Source organism: Gigantopelta aegis, chromosome 1 (genome assembly GCF_016097555.1).
Source record: "Gigantopelta aegis isolate Gae_Host chromosome 1, Gae_host_genome, whole genome shotgun sequence".
In the NCBI taxonomy this organism is placed as follows: domain Eukaryota; kingdom Metazoa; phylum Mollusca; class Gastropoda; order Neomphalida; family Peltospiridae; genus Gigantopelta; species Gigantopelta aegis.
In genome coordinates this window covers 20,588,124-20,612,541 of record NC_054699.1, presented here as the reverse complement: position 1 = coordinate 20,612,541, position 24,418 = coordinate 20,588,124, and the positions used below count along the sequence as shown (strand labels likewise).

General features: G+C 37.4%; 1 protein-coding gene and 1 long non-coding RNA gene across 2 annotated transcripts; both read left to right on the top strand.

The window, feature by feature from the left end:
- Positions 1-6,466: 6,466 nt before the first annotated feature.
- On the top strand, positions 6,467-7,957 carry LOC121370694 (zinc finger MYM-type protein 1-like). Its single transcript, XM_041496144.1, has one exon. It carries the CDS (start codon positions 6,467-6,469, stop codon positions 7,955-7,957), a length of 1,491 nt encoding a protein of 496 aa, XP_041352078.1.
- A 2,322-nt stretch (positions 7,958-10,279) lies between these two features.
- On the top strand, positions 10,280-21,800 carry LOC121392457. The gene is made up of 2 exons (XR_005960505.1): positions 10,280-10,718; positions 21,443-21,800. It is a non-coding gene; the product is annotated as an uncharacterized LOC121392457 (long non-coding RNA).
- The last annotated feature ends 2,618 nt before the right edge of the window (positions 21,801-24,418 follow it).

The following is a 24,418-nucleotide window of genomic DNA, read 5'->3' as shown; positions in this document are numbered from 1 at the left end:
TGTTAGTAGGTGGAAGCAAGTCTGTTAAAGGCCGAGCTATTCTAGAAAAGTTCATCACATACTTTCTATAGTATCCAGCAAATCTAAGAAAATGACGAACCTGGTCTGGATTTGTCAATGCTGGCCAATTGACAAACTTGTCAATCTTCCCTGAATCTGGTTTGATACCATCTGCAGAAACAATATGTCCCACATACTTGACTTCACTCTGGAAGAATTTACATTTCTTTGGCGAAAGCTTGAGGCCATTCTCCCTAAGTTTCTTAAAGACAAGTTCCATCCTCTCCAAATGTTGTTTATAACTGTTAGAGAAAATGATCAAGTCATCGATGTAGATCATACAGATCTTCAAGTGGAGATCACCAAGACAGTCTTCCATCAGGCGCTGGTATGTTGCTGGTGAATTGGTAAGGCCAAAACCCATCCTGTTATATTCGTAGAAACCCAGAGGACCAACCGTAAAGGCAATTCTGGGTTTATGTTCTTCCTCTATTTCCACCTGGTGATAGCCACTCTTCATATCCAAAACACTGAAGATTGTATTTCCAGCTAAAGAGTCAAAGATTTCTTCAATGCGAGGGAGTGCATATGAATTTTTAACATTTAGAAGCCAATAGTCAATGCACATCCGCAACGAATTATCGGGCTTTCTAGCAATGACAACTGGTGATGCCCAGGGACTATATGATCGCCTGATAACACCACTAGCAAACAACTGATGAAGATGTTGCTTTACCTCGTTGAACATAGAAGGCGGAATGTGTCTGTGCCGCATCTTGAAAGGAATTTCATCCAATAAATCAATGCGGTGCTTCACCCTGGGGCAGAATCCAATATCTAAATCACCTTTAGAAAAAATGTCCTGATATTGGAGAATGAGACTAATGCCTTGCTTCAGCTCCTCTTCAGTAAGTATATCTGAAGACAAAGTCATTTTCTCCAAAATGGACTTCTCATCTTCGGTGATGTCGAATGAAAGATCTTCAATCATGATTGGTTGAAGTTCACACAGAAGACCTCTCGGTGGTATAACCACTGTCTGGGTAGTGATGTTAGCCACTGGAACATCCACCATAGAGCTACCCTGAAAACTGTAACTCAGAATAGCAGACGAGACATCCAGTTCTGAAATAACTGAATGCTGGGTAGGATGGAGTGCAGCACAAACATTCCTATAAGAAACCTTCCTGTCTATGTAACCTCTCACAGTTACAGTTTGGTTTGGTGGAATGATGATGTTGCTGGTAGCAGCACTTCGCACAAGTCCCAACCTAAACTTGTTACGAGTCAACTGAATTTCCTGCAAAACAATTGCCCTGAAAGCCAAATAAAAAGAAGTTTGCAGATTGGCACACTGCAGAAAGCGAGTTCCATACTCTTTGCGGCATTCATCAAGAGCTGGTGTCAATATGTTGGTACCAATCAAAACTGGAACATCACTGTTGTACCTGCTATCTGGAACAACTAGCAATAAAGAATGATAAGGAGTTTCTGAAAGAAGACCCTTAAAAATAAGAGTTGCTTCCACATATCTTCGATATGGTAAACTCTCTCCATCGGCACATTCAATGTCCAACAAAGTTTCCAATGGATGAACTGTCAAATGAGAAAGAAACTGTTTGTAAAATGTCTCACTGATAGTGGAAACAGTTGACCCAGTATCAAGGAGACCTCTACAAACATGTCCATCAATTCTAACAGTCACCTCACTAGTATCACCAACAAGAACATCTGGTAAACCACATCTGACAGACATATTATTGCAAACAGGAAAGTTAACATTTTCCTGTTGAAATCGTCTGGAGTTATCTAGTCGTACCCTGCATGCCATCTGGATGTGACCATACTGTAAACACCTATAGCATTGAGGAAGTCTATCCTCAGACGCATAAACAAAATGGTCTGAAGTGGGTGTTAGGGTGGAGGGTGGTGACTTCGAGGAGAAAAATTTTGTTTCAGCCTCATTCAGTTGCTGTTCAAATCGATCCAATTTGGATGAAAGTTGGAGTACCACCTCTTTTAGTTGTCGAATAACTTCTGAATTGTAGTCCCCCATGATAGATTACTAACAATGGAAGAAAACAACTACCTCCAAACATCAAATAATCTACACTGAATGGCTATCAGGAGAAACAACAACCTCAAGACACATAACTAAAAGTACACTATCTCCCAACAATTTAAACATACCTGCAAATCAATGTACACAAAATAAAAAGAAATGTGAAATGTACAGTGACCAACTAAAACCTACAAATACATTGTAGTTATCTGAGTAGCAAAACCTGAAAACAAAAATTCATTCAAACTTTAGAAACTTGAAAAACAAGCTTCTAAAATATATTTCTGGGTCAAATATAAAATTTGAACCAAATATATTGCTACCCCATGATTGTGTGTGTGTGTGTGTGTGTGTGTGTGTGTGTGTGTGTATTTCAATGTATGATGGAAATAATCTGTATTAGGAAAACAAAAAGTGGAAGTCTTACATATGTAAGCTTTCTAGACTATAGAACAATTTCTGAAAAGAAAGAAGATGGGGGAAAAATCAGAATGAAGAAATATCAGCAAACCACAAAAACCAAATCATCCTGAAACAAAACTAAGTGCAAGTATCTAAACATATTAGTAATGTGCACATATCTCAACAATTTGATTTTTTTTTTTTTTTTTTTAACTAAATACAAACCCTACTTGTAAATTCAGACTTAAATTATAGTTTAGCTATTTATAACTAATTATAACCTATTTATTCAAAGTGACGGTTCCCTAAATTTATAATTGTCTAATTTAAATTTATTAGTTTAAATTCAATAAAATTATTTTATAAATCTTGAAATAACTTTGGCTTAGTATTAAGTATGTTTAAATTTGTATTTATATACTAAATGGTAATTGCCTACATAACAATCACTAAATTACTTAAACTTTATATCAAACTAAGTCAGTCAACTGAATGGATGTAAACTAAGTTGGTACCGGTACCTATAGCTATAAAAACTATAACACAACAACAACCAGCATCATGACATTTTTCAACAAAATATAAATATCAAACACAAATGATTAACCAGTAAACAGACATCAGCAAAATATAAATGATAAGTTCAAGTCTGCAAACACATAATTATTCAAAGATTCATAATGCTTATACTACATTTATATGTGTTGCTATGTACATGTACAGTTACAATTAAAGTGGGTGAGCTAAATTACAAATGGGAGTTGTATACATTAATTAATCTGAAAAAAATCTGGATTTTTTTTTTAAATCAGACTTTAGCCTGTTATTAACAAAGAGTGATTCAAACTGAATGCACTATTTATTAAGCACCGACTGAAGTAATAAACATAACTAGGAATCACATTATCTAAACAGAAAACTAAATATGTCAAACTATTAAATAGCAACCTTAAATCTATTTAAATGGAGAGTTCAAAAACAAAACTAAAGTTTGTCAACGTAAATAAATTAAATTAAAGTGAAAGCAATTAAGAAATGTATTTATACAAGTGTGTATATATCCTTAGAGACAATATCCCTTTAAGAGTTATATTAGTCTATAAAGATAGATACATACTGTTTAACAAAACAAAAATAAACAAAGCTAAACTAAACTAAAAACAAAATTTAAATTTAAATAATTAAACACAAGTTATTCAAATTAAATTTATTTTAATGTTAAACAAAATTATTGTGTTATTAATATTTAAATCTAAACTGTCTTCAAACACTTATTACCAATTCAACTTAAAAAAAAAAAAATTCCACAAAATAATATATTTGTAAATCAATTACACAATAATTTAGCTAAAAAAATATTAAACTACCTTCATTGGTATCAGTGTAACTAACTAAAATTAAGAAAAAAAAATCTAAATTAATTTTCCAAAAATAAAACCAGTAAATAAATAATTAATCAAAACAAAACAAAAAAATAATCAGTTACTACATGTACTTTATGAGTACATCATCAAAACGTTCAGTAAAAAAACGGTTTCTCTGAAGACAACTGTGAGTAACAATAATATAAATAGGATAAGAAAATAAACAAATGAATAAGAAAATATCAACAACAAAATATATATACAGATAATACTCACAGATTAGATACAGATGCAGACATTTTACATCAAACACATGAATAAAACACAACACACAATCAATAAGTCACTTTCGCTGTCACTGAAATGTTTTTAAAATAAAACTGGATAAAAACAAATCAATTCTTCATAAATGTCAATGAATGTCAAAGTTCACAGAATGTCACATCACACAAGGTCACATCGTACAAAAGAAAAAAAATCACAAGCAGTCACATGATCACATGGTGGAACAGTCTCGAATCATAAGAGGCACATTGCACAAAAGTTAAAAGATGAAAATAACCAGTCACAAGTTAGAATACAGTTCCGATCCACAGTAGTCGCATGATTGATCACATGATCCCAAGGGTCCCTACGTCGGCTTCAATGTTACCGAAGGTTCTATATAGCACAGAAGACTTCAGCTGGGGTTTAAGGTCTTTATTCAGGGATCACCTGGAGGGATGTGAAGATCCCGATGTTTATAAAAACATTCTCACACAAATATATATCTCTATAACGACCCTGGAATAAAAGAACATAAAATCAGTTACATTTTCCAGGTTCCAACATATATTATTTTACCATACATAACGCTCTTTACCAAGTACAAATTACTACAATATTATATTACTAATGTACATTTAACACCAACATGGGTGGGGGGGGGGAGGGTTGGTGCAGTAATAAACTCTGGATTGTGTACTACAATAAGTCGATTGTATGGCTATCATGGGCGTCAATCGGTGGGGGACGGGGGACACGTCCCCCTCACTTTTCAGCTTGGGGGGGGGGACAGCATAGGAAATGTCCCCCCCCCCCACTTTTTTCAGACGAAACAAATATTTTCTAGTATATATAGCGTAACTGATCACCATTTGGCATTTCGCCTTGGAGTGCCGGCTCTTATGTTCCTACACTAGACTGGTAGTAAATATACTAATTATTTTACAATCTATTTGTAGTAGTTTTTATTTTAAACCTTGAAAATAGTTGAAGATATCCCCAAATAAATCACAAATATTCATTGTGCCCACTATATAATAAAATTATTAAAATAACTATTTACCGAAATACTTTATTTCCTGATATTTCCTGCCATGCGCAGAGCACCGCAGACCACAGGAAACTACAAGAGAGTAGACTGAGCCAGCTTACTGTATACGAGTATGAATGAACATGTCGAGCTCAGATTAAACATCAAACACCACACTGTCTGACTTAGAACACTTCTCACACCAATCGTAATTGGCTTTAAATAAACGTCTTGTCATCAGTTGTCTCGCCAATAGGATACCGCCTTATCCACTTGCAATTGAGTTTCACGTTATTGCTCCGGCGATTTTAAGCAACTCGAAGCCGGTGTTAAACTTTTAATTAACAACAATAACAAAATTTTCGCAAACCAGATTTGCTAAAACATGAAAATAAAAACACGCCCATTTCAAACTTACCAAACCTCGAAAATGAAAAACCGAGAAATGTTTCCGGTTATACGGTATCTAAATATGCGTTATTGGTTAAGTAAAAATAACTATTAAAACTTAATGGTTCTTTCTTTTATACTGAAATTGACTAATTGGTTTCGAACTTCATATAAATAACAGGTATTGCTGATTTACTCTTAGCATTATGTCACTAAGTGTATATGCTATTTTGAATAATAATATATATGTTCTCTCTCTCTCTCTCTCTCTCTCTCTCTCTCTCTCTCTCTCTCTCTCTCTCTCTCTCCTTTCATCATCATCAATAGAAATATCAATCTATAAACTTAGGTAGTGATGTGTAATTTGAAATAATTATACCCAAGTGTTGGGGCAGAAAGTCTATAAAAATGTAACACCAGAAATGTTCAGTACTGGCGTCTACTTTTTTATAATTTGAAAAACCCAATGAAAGACATTTGAAATTAATAATAAAATAAAACACGTAAAGGAAAGACGGAACGAAAGTTATATAAATAATGGTTACTAGCGATATTTGTTAATTTGTCAAGTAAATAATATTGTTTAATTATTATAATTTTTTATTTATTCTGAAAAAAATGCGTTTATTTTATTTTGAAACAAGGACATCGGATCAAACTACCAATAGCGCATGCGCGCTAGGTAGATGATGGTCACTAGTTTAGTTGTTATAGACCGGCCGTGGTTATATCGTCGGAAAAACAACTACTCCAGTCTCCAGGAATCTAATAACGAATATTTTGCATACAATGTATTCGTCAATTATCATTGTACCCATAGGCTTATATCCGGTTATTTTGACATGCTATTTGATACAACAATTCGAATTTGATGAATTACACGCAGGTTATTTGGCAAACTGCATCGTCCAGGACGAAACGCTAACGGAGATAGTATACCGTAGAAAAACTACCATGGACATTAAAAAGTTCTTCACTGCCATACCACGCCATGCCCAGACTCTGTTGCGAGTAGGGACAACACCGGATTCAAATGTCGAAGTTGTTGGTGAAGATGTTAAAGAAAAAACAGAGAAAAGAGTCACTTCTCAGACACGGTTGCCCATCTTACCGCCAGTGCCGTACCAGCCACGGGACGTCAACTGCATGCCGGTGCAACGGCTCGCTAAACGAACGCTATGTTTTCAGCGCGCGTGGTTCGATAGCTTTCCATGGCTCCACTTTGACGCTAACGTTAGCGGAGTACTCTGCTTTACTTGTGCTAAAGCAGCATGCATGGACTTGGCCGGCATGGCGCGGTATTCAGAGGACACATTTGTTTCCAAGGGATTTTGCAACTGGAAGAAGGCAATTGAGAAATTCAAAATCCACGAAAAGACATCTGCACATATGATTTCTCATAGCAACCTGAAATTCCGGTCTTCCAACAACGACGTTGACGCACAGTTAAGTACGCACCATCTTAAAGAACAAACGAAGGCGCGCAACGCTCTGCTGAAGATTGTGACGACCGTCCAGTATCTAGCGCAGCAGGGACTGGCAATACGCGGCAAAGTGTCAAGCGACGGTAACTTCATGAAGTTGTTAGAGCTGCGGAGCAACGATGACGTCGTGTTACAGAGGTGGTTGACACGCACAACTTCATACACAAGCGTTGCCGTGCAAAACGAACTGTTAAAAATCATGGCACACATGGTGCTGCGAAATATTTGCAAGAACGTGGGCCTTTTTGCAGTCATTGTCGACGGAACCCAAGACATCCAAGGCGTTGAACAGGAGGCAATATGCGTGCGATATATAGACGACGCTTACGACGTTCACGAGGACTTTATCGGTCTGTACAGCGTATCTGAGATGACTGGTGCCAGCCTCAGCAATATGCTGCAAGACGCGTTGCTCAGACTCAACCTCCCAATCACGCATCTGAGAGCGCAAACGTATGACGGAGCCAGCAATATGTCGGGCAAATACCAAGGCTGCCAAGCACTGATCAAGAAAGTACAACCACTGGCAAACTACACGCATTGCGGTGCACACATCACGCACCTCATCTGTGCGAAGGCCATCGAGAGTGCACCGTTCCTTCGCGATGCTCTTAACGTGGTGCAGGAACTGGGCGGCTTCTACAACTCATCAGGAAAATTTAAAAATTTGTATCTCGATCTGCAAGTTATGGATGATAGCCCTTCCCCTTCACGCCTGAAGCCGCTTTGTCCAACCCGCTGGCTGTCACGTGGTATTGCCGTTAGAGCCGTCCTTAGCAACTACGCACACGTGCTGGAGGCACTGAATGAGGCATCATCTACATTTGGCAGCAGCACAGCAGACGTGATGGCCTGTCATGTGCACAGAAATCGTCTTGCCGAGTGCACTGCACGAGATATCGCAATTGAATTTGTCGATGGATCGAGCGATACACGGCGTAGTGTTTTTGGGAAATTTTAGACCATTAAAGACTTGTTGGAATACCATCAGTGGCACCATTGTTTTTATTCATGTTCATTATTTGTACTTGAATTAAGAAATTTGACCAATAAAGTTATATTGTATCTATATACCATTTGTTCAGTTTAGTCACAATAATTAAGGCGAAAAATATTTTGTCAGAAAGCAGCTCGGCTAGCCAGCAGAAAACACCTCAGAACAGCCCTAGAAGGGGTCAATTTTCCAAAATGTTCGGGGGGAGGGCCCCCAGACCCCCACCCACGGGCTTCGCGCCTGCGGCGCTCGCGGTGGCGGGCTTCGCCAGACACCTCGACCCCCCCCACCCCTTGCAAAAAAAAACAAAATTATATGTATATGTATCGGTCCCCCCCACTTTTAAAACCGGATCGACGCCTATGATGGCTATACTATTACGGGTTTTTTTTCCGCCTTGAAACGGAAGGTCAATATTAAAATTTAATATTGAAATTAGTTTCCGGCATACTTCGTAATTTACCCGAATTAGTTCGTATACCCTCGGCATAATTCCGAATGTTTCAAATTCTTTTCAAATCACTGGCATGATTCTGCAAGTAAGGTTTTGATTGGTCGAATAAAAGGTCAACTGGACATGAACTCCAATGGGATACTGTTAGATCCACAGGTAATAGTAATTAACCAGATGAGCTAATTTTAATTAGTTTGTGGGTTTATATGAAGGTCGTTGTAGCTTATTTCATCAAATCAAGGTTGTGTTCGTTTTATCTGTATGACAAGTCAAATGTATTCCAGCTTTGTTTACTATTTTCTTGAAACATCAGGCCCATAGGAATGATGTCGGGGGGGGGGGGGGGGGGGGGGGGGGGGGGGGTTACAATCTGTAATGAGGGGGTACGATCTGTAATGGGGTGTGTGTGTACAATCTGTAATGGGGTACAATCTGTAATGGGGGGGGGGGGGGGTTCATAGCCTCTAGGCGGATGCGTATCACCGCGAATACAACTGGGTTGAGTTAAAAGAAAGAATCGAGTCAAACAAAGTTCAAGTGCTAGACGAACATTTGTACGGTTATGATCGCTTTCTGCCGTCAGCATACGTAGTGATAATAACCTGTTCATAAGCGTACGAGACGGGGGCGAGTCAGTTGCGCCCCCCCCCCCGTGCTGGAGAAAAACCTCAATTTATTAATTCGGGCAAAAATTACCGGCCTCGGTGGCGTCGTGGTTAGGCCATCGGTCAACAGGCTGGTAGGTACTGGGTTTGGATCCCAGTCGAGGCATGGGATTTTTAATATAATAATAATAATACAATACCAGACTAGGCAAGGCTAAGCATTGTATCCGCCTCCATTTTAAATGTGATGTTTTGTTTGTTTGTTGTAGGTTTTTGTTGTTTTGTTCATTTTGAAGGGGGGAGGGGACAGGGGCGGGGGATTGGGGTTGTTGGAGGGGTTAGATTCTCTTTTTTTCTTCATTTTTTTTTTCTTCGTTTTCTTTTGGAAATAACAAAAATGTTCTATATCATTGTTTATGTGTAGTTTGTAAACACAGTGGTCTGTATATAAATCAAACAGCAGTATCCGTCTATAGTGAATAATGTCATCTGCTCAGGGTTTGAAATGATATTTTCCTGATTCTGTTTAATTAATCTTTTGTTAATCTGTCTCTACCTAGTTGGAGATCATTTTTCTATGTACGCTAAACACATTTAAAAAATATAAACTGATAGAATATGACTTCGAAAACTTTGTAAACCGATGACATTTTTTACTATTAGTGTAGGAGATAGGACCCAAATTTTCGAATATTGGTACCAAATTTGGAGAACATGCTGTCGTTGTTCTTTTTTGGAAGCCCATCATCTGAGGATTCTGCTGTAAATATGTGCAGTTTGTGGTGCATTGGTTGGAACGAGAAAAGCCCAAGTAATGAGCGGCACTCGTATGGGTATCACTTGATGACTGCTAGTAAGTGTGCCTGGTTTTGTAGAACTGACCAGCATGACGACAAAACGTGACAGGAACAATGGTAAACATTAAAACACATTCAACCAGAAGACAAAAAGTGGAAGTGACAGGATTTAGTTCAGTCGTTTGAGCGCTCGACTCATGTGCTTACGTCGCAGGATCGAATTACCTATGTGCATCCATTCAACTGATTTGGGTTTTATCTCGTTCCAACCAATGCACCACAACTTGTCAAAGGCCGCAGTATGTGCTTTCTTGTCTGTGGGAAAGTACATATAAAAGATCTCTTGCTGCATTAGGAAAAATGTATTGTGTTTCCTCTGATGACTACGAGTCATAATTACCAAATGTTTGACATTCAATAGCCGATGATTAATTAATCAATGTACTCTGGTGGTGTCGTTAAAAAACCCAACTTTAGCTGTAAGGTAACTAAAAACGACATAATAAATAAAACTCGTATACAAAACAAGGAGACAAATGTTTTGGCCACTGCAACACCCCGGAAACAAACGTTTTAAAAAGGAGAAATAATTTGGAGGAAAGAGACTATATCCGATTTCAATTACTAATATGTACGCTATCGATTTGTTTGTTATTTCCAAGAAAAACTCTACTTTCTGTTTGTGTGCTTTCTGTAACACAAAGTGGAATTTTCCACTGCACGAGTGATGTGACGTGCTGCTCAATAAAGAATAGGTATATAAATTTATAATAAAAGAGCCTGCGTCATTGGTGCCCGGCCATTCCCGTTAACGAAACTAAGAGGACAGAACTAGAAATCTGTATCAAATTACACATCCAGGTCCACGCAAGGTTCGTTTCCCTTTATTATTTGTCTTGCTTTCTTTCTGGGGGTTTTCAGACTAGTTTTTTATGTTGGGGTTTATTAATTATTTTCTTTAGTTTTTATCAGTGTGTTTTTTGTTTTGTTTTGTTTTTGTTTGTTTTTTGTTGATTTTATTATTATTTTCGGGGGGGGGGGATATATAAATGTTGTCATAATATATTGTGTGATTAAAAAAAGTCCAACTATTTTAAATTAGATGGCGGAAAAAGTATTCTCGGAACCGAACATACGGGTACTTCGACCCCTGGCCGTCATTGTTTATCTCGTGACGCGGTGAAGCTTCTCCTTAGTTACGTATGGTTTGATAGTGAAATGAGGCAACTTTGGTCGATCATTTACAACAGTTAACGGTCACGATGCCTAACATATGTTGTGCAGTTGGCTGCATAAATCACAACATGATGTTAAAAAAAATATCGTTTTACAAATTTCCAAAAGAAGAGACTAGGCGCCGCTTGTGGGTAGGGTCATTAAAACGACAAACCTGATGGAATTTCATGGCTTCCCTCACAGAATGCGACTACGTTGACTTTAATGTTGTTGCTTGTTGACACCAACAGAGATTAATTTAGCAAACAAAATGGTTAAAGCATGTGCAGTGATAAAAATCCCACATTATACTGTAAATAAAATACACAATTCCATCGTCTTCCCATGACCCCCCCCCCCCCCCCCCCCCAACAAAACGATGCATCCAGTTCTTGAATAAAGAGTATATTCCTTTATCATTAAATTTGTGTGGTCTTTATTTTTCATTTAATCATAGTTGCTTGGATATTATCTATACTTGTATTTATTTTGCCATACTACAGCTACTACATCTTATTTATTTATTTTTTAATTTTAAAATAAAAGTTTATACTGCTAAATTACACACATATAATAATTATAATATAGGCCTAAATTCTTGTTTAAACTTTAATTATTATTATTTTTTTTTTTTTGCAAATGTGTCTGTAGCAGGCCTGCAGTAAGAAAATATAGGTCGTTCCCCCCCCCCCCCCCCCCCCTTCTCTCCGTGTGTTTAGTATTTACTTTGGTGCAGAGGGTAAATAATGTGTGTGCCTTTGTTTCAGTATATATATAAAGTGTGTGTGTGTGTGTGTGTATATATATATATATATATATATGTATATATATATACACACATACATATACATAAATCTAAAAATACATAAAAATCTGTTCTATTGTGGATCAATATAATTTGGTGGTTGTGGTACATTTTGCTTGTTCAAGTTAGAGGACTTACCTTTTTACATATATATGTAGTTTCATGGTATTCTACAGTTCAGTGTGTGTGTGTTTGTGTGTGTAATCTGCTTTAGCAATTGCCTGCAATAAAATGAATGGTCAACTGCCATATCTGATATTTGTTTTCCATTTTTAAAACACTGTTTGACATGAAGAATATAGCATTTAACCATCTCATTCATATATTTTCCTTGAATATGCTACATAAGTGCATCTACATGAGGTAATTTAACCCGGGTTAAAAGCAACTTGGGTTAAATATGTGTAGTCTAGTAGAAGGCATACCAATATAGATCAGTTTATTAACAACCATATTTGCCTCCTTTCTCCAGCTGTACATTGTATACTATTAAAAATTAGTTTTGTAGATATTACTTAAATTGAACTGCAATAACAATTCCAATACAGCACAAGACTGAACAAGAAAATATCTGCAATATCCATTGTGACTAGATATAAAACAACACCAATATATATATATATATATATATATATATTAACCATTATTTACTCAGGTAAGTTTTTGTGTTTTATTACTAAATATACCAGGTTAAACCCTATTATTAAAACATTTGCATGTTTGTTCGACGAGGTAACACTTATGTTTTATTAGGTTGTAGACCTCGACATGAAAATAACTGAGGGAACTGATTATTTGCTCCCTAATGTAGTTTATGGGGGGCAATTTAAAATATTACCATATTGATACTACATGTATATAAATTCACATGCCAAAGAAAACTAGATATTATTCTCCTTGAACTAATCTCAGGTATGATGGGTAAGTAGAGAGAGATATTGCTCCCCCTAGATGTCAAGGTCTAAGAATGGCTATATTGTATTATTGCTATTTTTTGTTGCCTGCATTCAACCGGTAAGGAAGGGCAACATCATGTGGTAATTTTGCAATCTGTAAAAACAAAAGCATTTTATTATTTCAAGAAACTGTATTTTGTTTTAAGAATAAAAGAATGTATTCAGTGGAACATTATACTATTGCCAATACATCTATATAATAAGATATGACAATAATACTGTTGTAATTTTGAAGTTGTAAAGTAACAACTTTGCCATTGTTTAATTATTACATATTATTTGGAAATAAAATAATTATTAAATCATAAAAATAATTAACTTAATCATGCATACAAATTTTATTATAAATACAAATTATATATTTTGTAGCCCACATCATAATTATTATATTAATAATTATCTTATCATTTCAAAATTGTTAAAATTTATAATTAACATTACCTGAAAATTGCATCAACAAAAATTATATTCTGCCCAACCTGCCCTGTCCCCTCGACATTCAAAGTACACGGAAACACAACGGAACTAAATATAGATTATACTAATTCAGATTCCCGTGATTCGTTTCTCTTATATGGCAACCCAAGCTGTTATAATACACATAAGACGTATTGCAACTAAGTGTTAGCTACAGAAAATAAATGACAATATGTAAGGCATGTAAAAATTTAATATGATAACTTTATTCTATGTAAACCAGTAATCACTAAGGCTTTGCTTCACCCCCAAAGACCCGGATGATCGGTAACTAGGCCGTGTGACGTCACGCCGGTTCCTAGAATACAACACAAAACCGTGAAAGTTTCTACAAAACCAGTATATTATGTTATTTATGCTGCGAGGTTAGTCAGTCAAACTGCTAGCTACATGTAGTACAATAGTCAAATAAAAACCAGTAAAACAGGATAGAATTGAAAATGGCCGTTTTATTAAACGACATAAAATATGTAATATACATGTAATAGCCACCTGACATTATAGGTGTTACTATTTCAAAAGATCACATAACACATCTCTCCTGATAACAGTTGATTATTGTAGGTGGGGGAGAATCCGCCTACCCACCTAACATGTATATATGTACAAACAGTGAACTATGTTCACTTGCAAATAAAAACTGGTGGATACAAGTTGGGGATGGAGGCGGGACCAGAAAATCACATTTCATTTCATTTCAACTTATTTTCGTGCTTATATCCAATTAAGGTTCAAGCACGCTGTCCTGGGCACACACCTCAGCTATCTGGTCTGTCTGTCCAGGACAGTGGGTTAGTTGTTAGTTGGTTAGTTGTTAGTGAGAGAGAAGAGGGTGTAGTGGCCTTACACCTACCCATTGAGCCCTTAAGAACTCGCTCTGGGTTGGAGCCGGTACCGGGCTGCGAACCCTGTACCTACCAGCCTGTAGTCCGATGGCTTAACCACTACGCCACCGAGGCCGGTAGAAAATCACAAAGATTTCTTACCTTCTGCTTCGGCGCCAATTCCAACAAGTGCCCGTCACATGACCATAAAAGACATTCATGCGCAGCATGGTCACCTTAATTACTCCTGCCAAATTGCTTATCGCAACGCCAAATAGTCCCCTAAATAAACATGTCTTAACCCCCGCATAAATGCAATTAAATTCCAAGGAATTTAATATGATGTTATATGTCTGTAGTAAAAGTTTCAATTCCATAAAATGGTATCTATAGTAGCGAACATATTATACAAATAGTACAGCACCGAGAATTTATTGATACTATAAAAGTTTGGGGTTTTAATTGAAATCGAGAAAAAAATTCTTTCTCATCTCCTCAGAACAAAATTAACTCCAGCACTAGTAACAAAATAATTTGGTACATTTAAATCACTAAAAATATATACAGTGTGTATATCTGTGACCGCGTCTGTGCTAACGTGAACTATGCACTATTTTCACACTGCCTAACTCGCTTAGCATACTTCTAACCGGCCTCGATGGCGTTGTGGTTAGGCCATCAGTCTACAGGCTGGTAGGTACTGGGTTCGGATCCCAGTCGAGGCAAGGAATTTTTAATCGAGATACCAACTCCAAACCCTGAGTGAGTGCTCCGCAAGGCTCAATGGATAGCTGTAAACCACTTGCACCGACCAGTGATCCATAACTGGTTCAACAAAGGCCATGGTTTGTGCTATCCTGCCTGTGGGAAGCGCAAATAAAAGATCCCTTGCTGCCTGTCGTAAAAGTAGCCTATGTGGTGACAGCGGGTTTCCTCTAAACAAAAAAGTGTCAGAATGACCATATGTTTGACGTCCAATAGCCAATGATAAGATAAAAAATCAATGTGCTCGAATGGCGTCATTAAATAAAACAAACTTTACCTTTTACTTTACTTCGTTAATGCTTCTCCTTTTTCCTTTTTTTTTCTTTTGTCTTTGGTGGGGGGATCCCTTGGAGGAAGGGAGTATGTTATTGCCCATAAAATAAGGTTAATGTTAGGGAAAAGGTTAGTTTGTATTTGTTTAACAAAATCACTAGAGTACCGATTTATTATTTCATCATCTGCTATTGGATGTCAAACATTTGGTAATTTTTGATACGTCTTAGAGAGGAAGCCCGCTAAATTTGTCCATTGGCAGTAAGGGATCATCACAAATCATGCATGTTATATTGCATTGTTAATAACATGAATATTCAAGATCGAAATCCATTTTGTGAAATGAAGAACAGTCTTTGTGAAATGAAGAAGTCTTTGTGAAATGGAGAGCAGTCTTTGTGAAATGGAAAACAGTCTTTGTGAAATAAATGGAGAACAGTCTTTGTGAAATGGAGAACAGTCTTTGTGAAATAAATGGAGAGCAGTCTTTGTGAAATGGAGAGCAGTCTTTATGGAATTGAGAACAGTCTTTTTGAAATGGAGAGCAGTCTTTGTTTTTCAAATTTTAAGCTGGAAGCAAATTCTAGAAAGTGAAACGCAGTTCTAGAGATTAGTCTCAAAATTACACTAATTAAACTGGCAGTTATAGAGATAAGTATCAAAATTACACTAATTAAACTGGCAGTTCTAGAGATTAGTCTCAAAATTACAGTCTAATTAGAGATTAGTATCAAAATTACACACTAATTAAACTTGCAGTTCTAGAGATTAGTCTCAAAATTACACACTAATTAAACTTGCAGTTCTAGAGATTAGTATCAAAATTACACACTAATTATACTTGCAGTTCTAGAGATTAGTCTCAAATTACACTTTAATTAAACTTGCAGTTAGAGATTAGTATCAAAATTACACTAATTAAACTTGCAATTCTAGAGATTAGTATCAAAATTACACTCTAATTAAACTTGCAGTTCTAGAGATTAGTATCAAAATTACACTCTAACTAAACTGGCAGTTCTAGAGATTAGTATCAAAATTACACTAATTAAACTTGCAGTTCTAGAGATTAGTATCAAAATTACACTCTAATTAAACTGGCAGTTCTAGAGATGAGTATCAAAATTACACTCTAATTAAACTGGCAGTTCTAGAGATGAGTATCAAAATTACACTCTAATTAAACTTGCAGTGTAAAAAAACCTATGAAAAGCAATTGAAAAGACGCGATAAACGTGGATAAAGTTTATGATTTATATGATCGCTTTTTGAAGATGGGGAATTCCTGATATACTAGCATCTGGAATACTGCCACAAATAAGACACAAAGTAAAAGCTACCTGTTGTCTGGAAACAATTAATTTTTAGCGGCATTTACTACCGGCTCTTTGTCAGTTCCGAGACGTGGATATTAATAAATTGCTTACTAAATAAAATACATTAATTTTAATAAATGCATAAATTCATTGATAATAAGCCGATATAATAAATGTATGTTATAAATACAGATGTAGCAAGCTAATTTAAACAATACACGGAAACTATACTGACATCCAAAAGAAATTAATTATATTTACAAGGCTTGAAATTGTTTAATAGAAAACCAACAAACGGTATGGTGAGATGTGAAAGTATCATGAAGTTCAACATCTAAATGCCACAATGCATTTCGTGATACATGCAAAGTGTTTGAAAGGTGTTTTCCCATTTAGACTGGCTTCAGAATGAGCCAAGTGCCACCTGGAGAGGACATGTAGACCTGCTTTTTGTATTCCTCATCATATATGTTAACAAAAAGGTTTTGGTAAACGGGCTTCTGGTGGGTGTGGCAAATATGAGGGTCAAAGTAGGGCCCCCTCCCCAAAACAGAGTCAACTACTAATAGCACTATTGGGAGAGCAGATAATTGGGAAAACCTTTCAAATGATGATAAAAAAAATCAAACTTGGCACAAATTATCTCATTGGGGAGTTCATCAAATCCAATCGATGAACCACTTGAATTTTCAATATGGTGGCCATTTTTCAAGATGGCCACCATACTGTCCTACCATTGTTCATTATTGAGATGTATTTTAATAGAGTCCTCTCCGGGTGGCACTTAGCTCAATCTGAAGCAGGTCCAAATTATTTACATTTTATGTATGTACGTTTCTTTTGAACGTCAATATATTAATTATCTATAGTGTTTTAATACCATAACCTTTACATCCCTTTAATAGTCTGGCTGTTGATTTTATTTGTTCTCAAATCATCAATAACAGCCTCAATACTACTAATAATTAATAATAATAATATAATAATCTAGTTTATATTAATATATTCAATTTTTTAATTATAGTTTGAAAGGTTAATATTTCTAACTTAATTGACAATAATAATAATAGTAATAATAAGAAGTTTGTTTTGTTTAACGACACCACTAGAGCACATTGATTTATTAATCATCGGCTATTAGATGTCAAACATATGGACATTTTGAGTCATGGAGAGGAAACCCGATACATTTTTTTTTCCATTAGTAGCAAGGGAATTTTATATGCACCATCCCACAGACAGGATAGTACATACCACGGCCTTTGATATACCAATTGTGGTGCACTGGCTGCAATGATATATAGCTCAGTGGGTCCACCGATGTGGAATAGTAATAATAATAGTAACAGTAATAGTAATAATAATAATAATAATATGTGCTAAAGGTTTTAGAAAAGATAAACTCGAATTTTTTTTAAATTATAAACATTTATTACAACAAAACAAAAATAAATATTCTACCTCTTTCATACCAACTCGCCATATCACTGAGCACACAATTCACACATACACCACTCACCATATCACTGAGCACACATACACCACTCCCCATATCACTGAGCACACATACACCACTCACCTTATCACTGAGCACACAATTCACACCTACACCACTCACCATATCACTGAGCACACATACACCACTCACCATATCACTGAGCACACAACACATACAACACTCACCGTATCACTGCGCACACAATTCACACATACACCACTCACCGTATCACTGAGCTCACAATTCACACATACACCACTCACCATATCACTGAGCACACAATTCACACATACACCACTCACCGTGTCACTGAGCACACAATTCACACATACACCACTCACCATATCACTGGGCACACAATTCACACATACACCACTCGCCATATCACTGAGCACACAATTCACACATACACCACTCACCTTATCACTGAGCACACAATTCACACATACACCACTCACCATATCACCGAGCACACATACACCACTCACTGTATCACTGAGCACACAATTCACCACTCACCTTATCACTGAGCATACAATTCACACGTACACCACTCACCGTATCACTGAGCACACAATTCACACATACACCACTCACATTATAAAACAACATCCCTACAATATAACAAAGCAACCGCCCAATACAACATTTAAACAAACTCTAAATGTCCATAGTGTTAAAGGAGCTCAATCACGGATTTAGTGGGCCTTGTTTCTCTAAATATGCATTATAAATGAAACTTACATTCATTTGGAATACCAAACCTAGTTATTGTATGATCCAAAATATTTTAATTGAACTATGATCGAGGGAATTCCACGATACGCTTAATTTTTAAAATTTCGAACTCTTCTTGTGATGAGACATGAAAAATATGCAAAAACAGACTCGTAGTGATGACGCTATATATACGACAACCGTATAATGTATTTTTGGATTTTATATAAACGATCGCTGTGTATAGAGACTTCGCAAATGAGGGCCGGCTATATAGGTCTACATGGCAAATAATAATTTAAAAAAAATATTTTCATGACGAAAATAACAGCAAATACGCTGAAATAAAATAATAAACAGTCGGAACATTAACTCACCATTTATTATTATTATTATTATTAGGCACGTGTGCAAATTTTGTTGACTGGTTCGCAAAGTGGTATTTCGGTTTTAATGTATAGCGTAAAAAACCCAGTGTACTGTTGCATGTTTTGTCGTCCAAAGGTTGGCTAATTATTACTTAATCCAGTTGAATCCAGTTCTACGTGCAGAGACAAGTTCAGCCTGCCGTTTGTGCGTGTGTGCACGCACATTAATGTTGCATTTTTATAGCCAAAACTCCTCCAGATAAAACACCGTCCCTCCACCCCAAAAAGGTAGTAGTAGGCTAATAATAATAATAATAATAATAATAATAATAGTAGTAGTAGTAGTAGTAGTAGTAGTAGTAGTAGTAGTAATAATAATAGTAATAGGAATAATAATTGTGTATTATTATTATTATTATTATTATTACATGTATTATAATGTTGGTAAAATCACATCGTGGTGGGGTGGGGTCGGGTGGATGGGGGTGGTTGTTATAGAAACATTACATAAATTTAGAGGGGGACCCAGAAGTGGTCTCAGCTTTACTAGTAGCCTATAAAAAAAATTATTTTGAGTTTTATTGCCCCTTGCAATTTTGAGCATTTGAAATATGACAACAAAATAACCTTTTAGTCATATCTATTTGCAGTAAAATTAACATTTTTTTACAAAATTTACGTAAGCAGCCTCAAAATTGCAATCAGTGAAAAATTATTCAGTTCAAGCCCTGTTAGTTTGTGTACTGTCCGTAGTTAGTTTCTCTTTCAGTTAATCTACCTCAGCCGCTGATAATTTGTAATTGTTATTTTTATTTATTTATTCATCATCATCATCATCATTATTATTATTATTATTATTTATTATAAAATTTTTGTTAGTACTGTAGGGACAATATGACGCTATTCATATATCTGTGGAAAACGTACACAAAAGAGTCCGCTAAATTCGTATATTCCCCCACCCCCTCCCCTGTTCAGAAAATGCACTGTTCGTACAGTACTTAGTATGTATTCCTCCTGTTCCAGATGGTTCGGTAATATGGATCAATCAAATACATGTACTTATTTACCACCTATATACATGTTTGCTGTGAATATAGCCAGCCCTCGTTAGTGGAGGCTATAGACACGGCCTTCGTATATATAGTCATATCGTATATAAACACTGTCTAGTTAAGAGTATTCTTTAAAAATGCAACAATTCCTATCCCAAGTCAGCTGTTATGGCATATGGCATAATGAATTTGACAAGGTGGAAAATGATGGTGTTTGTGATCCAGATGTTTAGAGTTTTTCGCGTACGACTAATGATAAATTTACCTATAGATGCAAAGGCCTAACTAAATATAGTCGGGATTGTCGACATTTAACATGCTTCTGTTACTAAAAGAAATTAATGTATAAGCTTAATATCATTCAGTACAGGTTTTTATTATTTTTTAATAACTTATTTTCATTGTGTGTTCAAGCGTTCTCGTTACACGAGCTTGGTAAATCGTTTTGGCACTGCGGTTATTCGGGGAATGCCCGTCATGTGACTCAAAATAATACGTTACACCTCTGCTCTCCAAATAGCCATTATTTTTTCTCAGAATTATGGACCGTACCCATAATTCAATTATTTTTATAAAATATCAATAATAAGTGTGATATGGTGGTTATGTAGATGGTTCAATAAAGTACTTTTAGGTACAAATCAAATGTATATATTGTCATATACCATTAGGTCAACCATCTGTGAGAGAGCGCGTTTAATGTGCTCATTATGACATGTACATTACAATATTCTATTTCTCATTCAGAAACTAGTGTTGTCTTGTATTTACAAATTTAAATAAAATACACATTTAAATAATCAATTTATCACAATGCAAATACTATAATTGTAAGCATTCACGTCTTACACCGTAAGTACACACAAGCTCCTTCCCATATGAAAACCAGTAACACTGCCAGACCCCCAACAATTCATCCTATTATGAAAACCAGTAACACTGCCAGACCCCAACAATTCATCCTATTATGAAAACCAGTAACACTGCCAGACCTCCCAACAATTCATCCTGTTATGAGCATTCTCTCACCCAACTTTCCTGTGCTTGTTCATACTTCATCCTCTAGTTCACATTCTCCAACACACCCCGCCCGTGCAATACCTTCCATACTAGTCAATATCACATTTACCCTACAACAAAAGTAACGCAAACTACACACTGATATATTTTAAGAAAAATAATATTCGACGACAAAAGTAACACGTACAAAACTATTTTAAATAAATCATATTACCCGGCATGTGCAAAGTAAATTATTTTATAGTTTAGTATTTGTAAATTAAGAAAGAAAATTACATTTATTACAGCTGTTGTTGTCTAATTTCAGACAAAACTATGTCCAGCTGCGGAAAATACGGAGGAACTGGAGACAAGCCGGATGTGGATAACCACTGCAAACAATGCAATCCCAACAACCCCAGTTACCAAGGGCACCAATCGGGATATTCCGGAACCGGAACCAAGCCGGATCTGGATAACCACAGCCAGCAGTTGAACCCGACCAGCGACAAGTACCAGGCGCCTAAAAAATAGCACGGCGTCAGCACTTGGCGCATGCACCGTCGCAGCTGACATGGATATTTTATTGTTTATGAGATCAAACAAAATGTAAACGATAAAATTTAACGTCAGTTGTTGGTTCTAGTTCGTTCTGGTTGAAATTAATAAATCTGCTTCTGTGATAATTTGTGATGTTTGTCAGTCATGTGTTTATGGTTAACAACAGGTCGGGGTCACGTGGTCATGTTCTTGTAGCATTGTGTGCGATGTGCAACCCTGCGATTTAAGCCTGTGCACCACGACTGGTATATCAAAGGCCGTGGTATGTATTATCCTGTCTGTGGAATGGTGCATATGAAAGATCCCTTGCTGCTAATCGAAAAGAGTAGCGCATAAAGTAGCGACAGCGGGTTTCCTCTCTCAATATCTGTGTGGTCCTTAACCATATGTCTGATGCCATATAACCGTAAAATTAAAAAAATGTGTTGTGCGTCGTTAAATAAAACATTTCCTTCCTTCCCTGCGATTTGTAACAAACTAGTTTAAGCCTGTCCTCCACCCGCCATTGTAGTAAGTAGGGAACATTACACGTGTTTTATTTGGATACCATTTATTTTGCTGAAAACAAGTTGGATAGATTTCTAAAGCAGAAGTTGTAAGATAATGTTATCTAAAGGGCAGGGATGGATGTAGTATTCTCTTTGTAAACACCCTCAAAGAATTAGGGTTAGGTTATATAGAAAATAACTATTGACAGTGATACTACTTTCAGTGGTTGGTTTGGATTTGGCGTCAAGGTCATCACCATAGAGTTGCCAATCATGTCTTTAAATAGGTTACCAACATATGTTGGATATCATATGACATCAATAATTTTGTTTTTTCAAATGGGTGAGAAATACCAATCTGGCAGGAAGGGCGTGGGGTGTCATATACTGGATACAGGTTCCCGATGAGAAATTAGCAGTATGGTAGATTCGAACATGGCCTGTTTTTAGTGGAATCTTTACTGGGTGAACCACATGGCCTGTATTTAGTGGAATCTTTCCTGGGTCAACCACCTGGCCTCTTTTTAGTGGAATCTTCCTGGGTGAACCACCTGGCCTATATTTAGTGGAATCTTTTCTAGGAGAATCACATGGCCTGTATTTAGTGGAATCTTTCCTAGGAGAATCACATGGCCTGTATTGAGTGGAATCTTTCCTGGATCAACCATCTGGCCTGTATTTAGTGGAATCTTTCCTAGGAGAATCACATGGCCTGTATTTAGTGGAATCTTTCCTGGGTTAACCACCTGGCCTGTATTGAGTGGAATCTTTCCTGGGTGAACCACCTGGCCTCTTTTTAGTGGAATCTTCCTGGGTGAACCACCTGGCCTGTATTGAGTGGAATCTTTCCTGGGTGAACCACCTGGCCTCTTTTTAGTGGAATCTTCCTGGGTGAACCACCTGGCCTGTATTGAGTGGAATCTTTCCTGGGTGAACCACCTGGCCTGTATTGAGTGGAATCTTTCCTGGGTGAACCACCTGGCCTCTTTTTAGTGGAATCTTCCTGGGTGAACCACCTGGCCTCTTTTTAGTGGAATCTTCCTGGGTGAACCACCTGGCCTGTATTGAGTGGAATCTTTCCTGGGTGAACCACCTGGCCTGTATTGAGTGGAATCTTTCCTGGGTGAACCACCTGGCCTGTATTGAGTGGAATCTTTCCTGGGTGAACCACCTGGCCTGTATTGAGTGGAATCTTTCCTGGGTGAACCACCTGGCCTGTATTGAGTGGAATCTTTCCTAGGAGAACCACCTGGCCTGTATTGAGTGGAATCTTTCCTGGGTGAACCACCTGGCCTGTATTTAGTGGAATCTTTCCTGGGTGAACCACCTGGCCTGTATTTAGTGGAATCTTTTCTAGGAGAATCACATGGCCTGTATTTAGTGGAATCTTTCCTAGGAGAATCACATGGCCTGTATTTAGTGGAATATTTCCTAGGAGAATCACATGGCCTGTATTTAGTGTAATATTTCCTGAGAAAATCACATGACCTGTATTTATTGATGGCGACCAGTCCTGGCTCATCTTTCAGAGTATATCAGTCGATCAACCATCTGATACATACTGGCATACGCAGAAGGTCCAAGCACGTCTGTCACATTGGGTAATGGGATGGCACTGTCCTGTCACAGTGGGGACTGGGATGATGGTACTGCCCTGTCACAGTGGTGAATGGGGTGGTGGTACTGCCCTGTCACAGTGGGGAATGGGGTGGTTGTACTGCCCTGTCACAGTGGGGAATGGGGTGGTGGTACTGCCCTGTCACAGTAGGGACGGGGGTGGTGGTACTGCCCTGTCAGTGGGGAATGGGGTTGTGGTACTGCACTGTCACAGTGGGGAATGGTGTGGTGGTACTAACCTGTCACAGTGGGGAATGGGGTGGTGGTACTGCCCTGTCACAGTGGGGAATGGCATGGTGGTACTGCCCTGTGCATGGTGGTACTGCCCTGTCAGAGCGGGGAATGGGATGATGGTACTGCCCTGTCACAGCAAGGAATGGGGTGATGGTACTGCCCTGCCGCAGCGAGGAATGGGGTAGTGGTACTGCCCTGTCACAGTGGGGAATGGGGTGGTGGTACTGCCCTGTCGCAGTGGGGAATGGGATGGTGGTGCCCTGTTACAGTGGGGAATGGGATAGTGGTACTGCCCTGTCACAGTGAGGAATGGGGTGGTGGTGCTGCCCTGCTATAGTGGGGAATGGGGTGGTGGTGCTGCCCTGCTATAGTGGGGAATGGGGTGGTGGTGCTGGCCTGCTATA

What these genes read in the sequence shown, in the direction of transcription:
- LOC121370694 (XM_041496144.1), top strand. Translation starts at nt 6,467, where the DNA reads ATGGACATTAAAAAGTTCTTCACTGCCATACCACGCCATGCCCAGACT.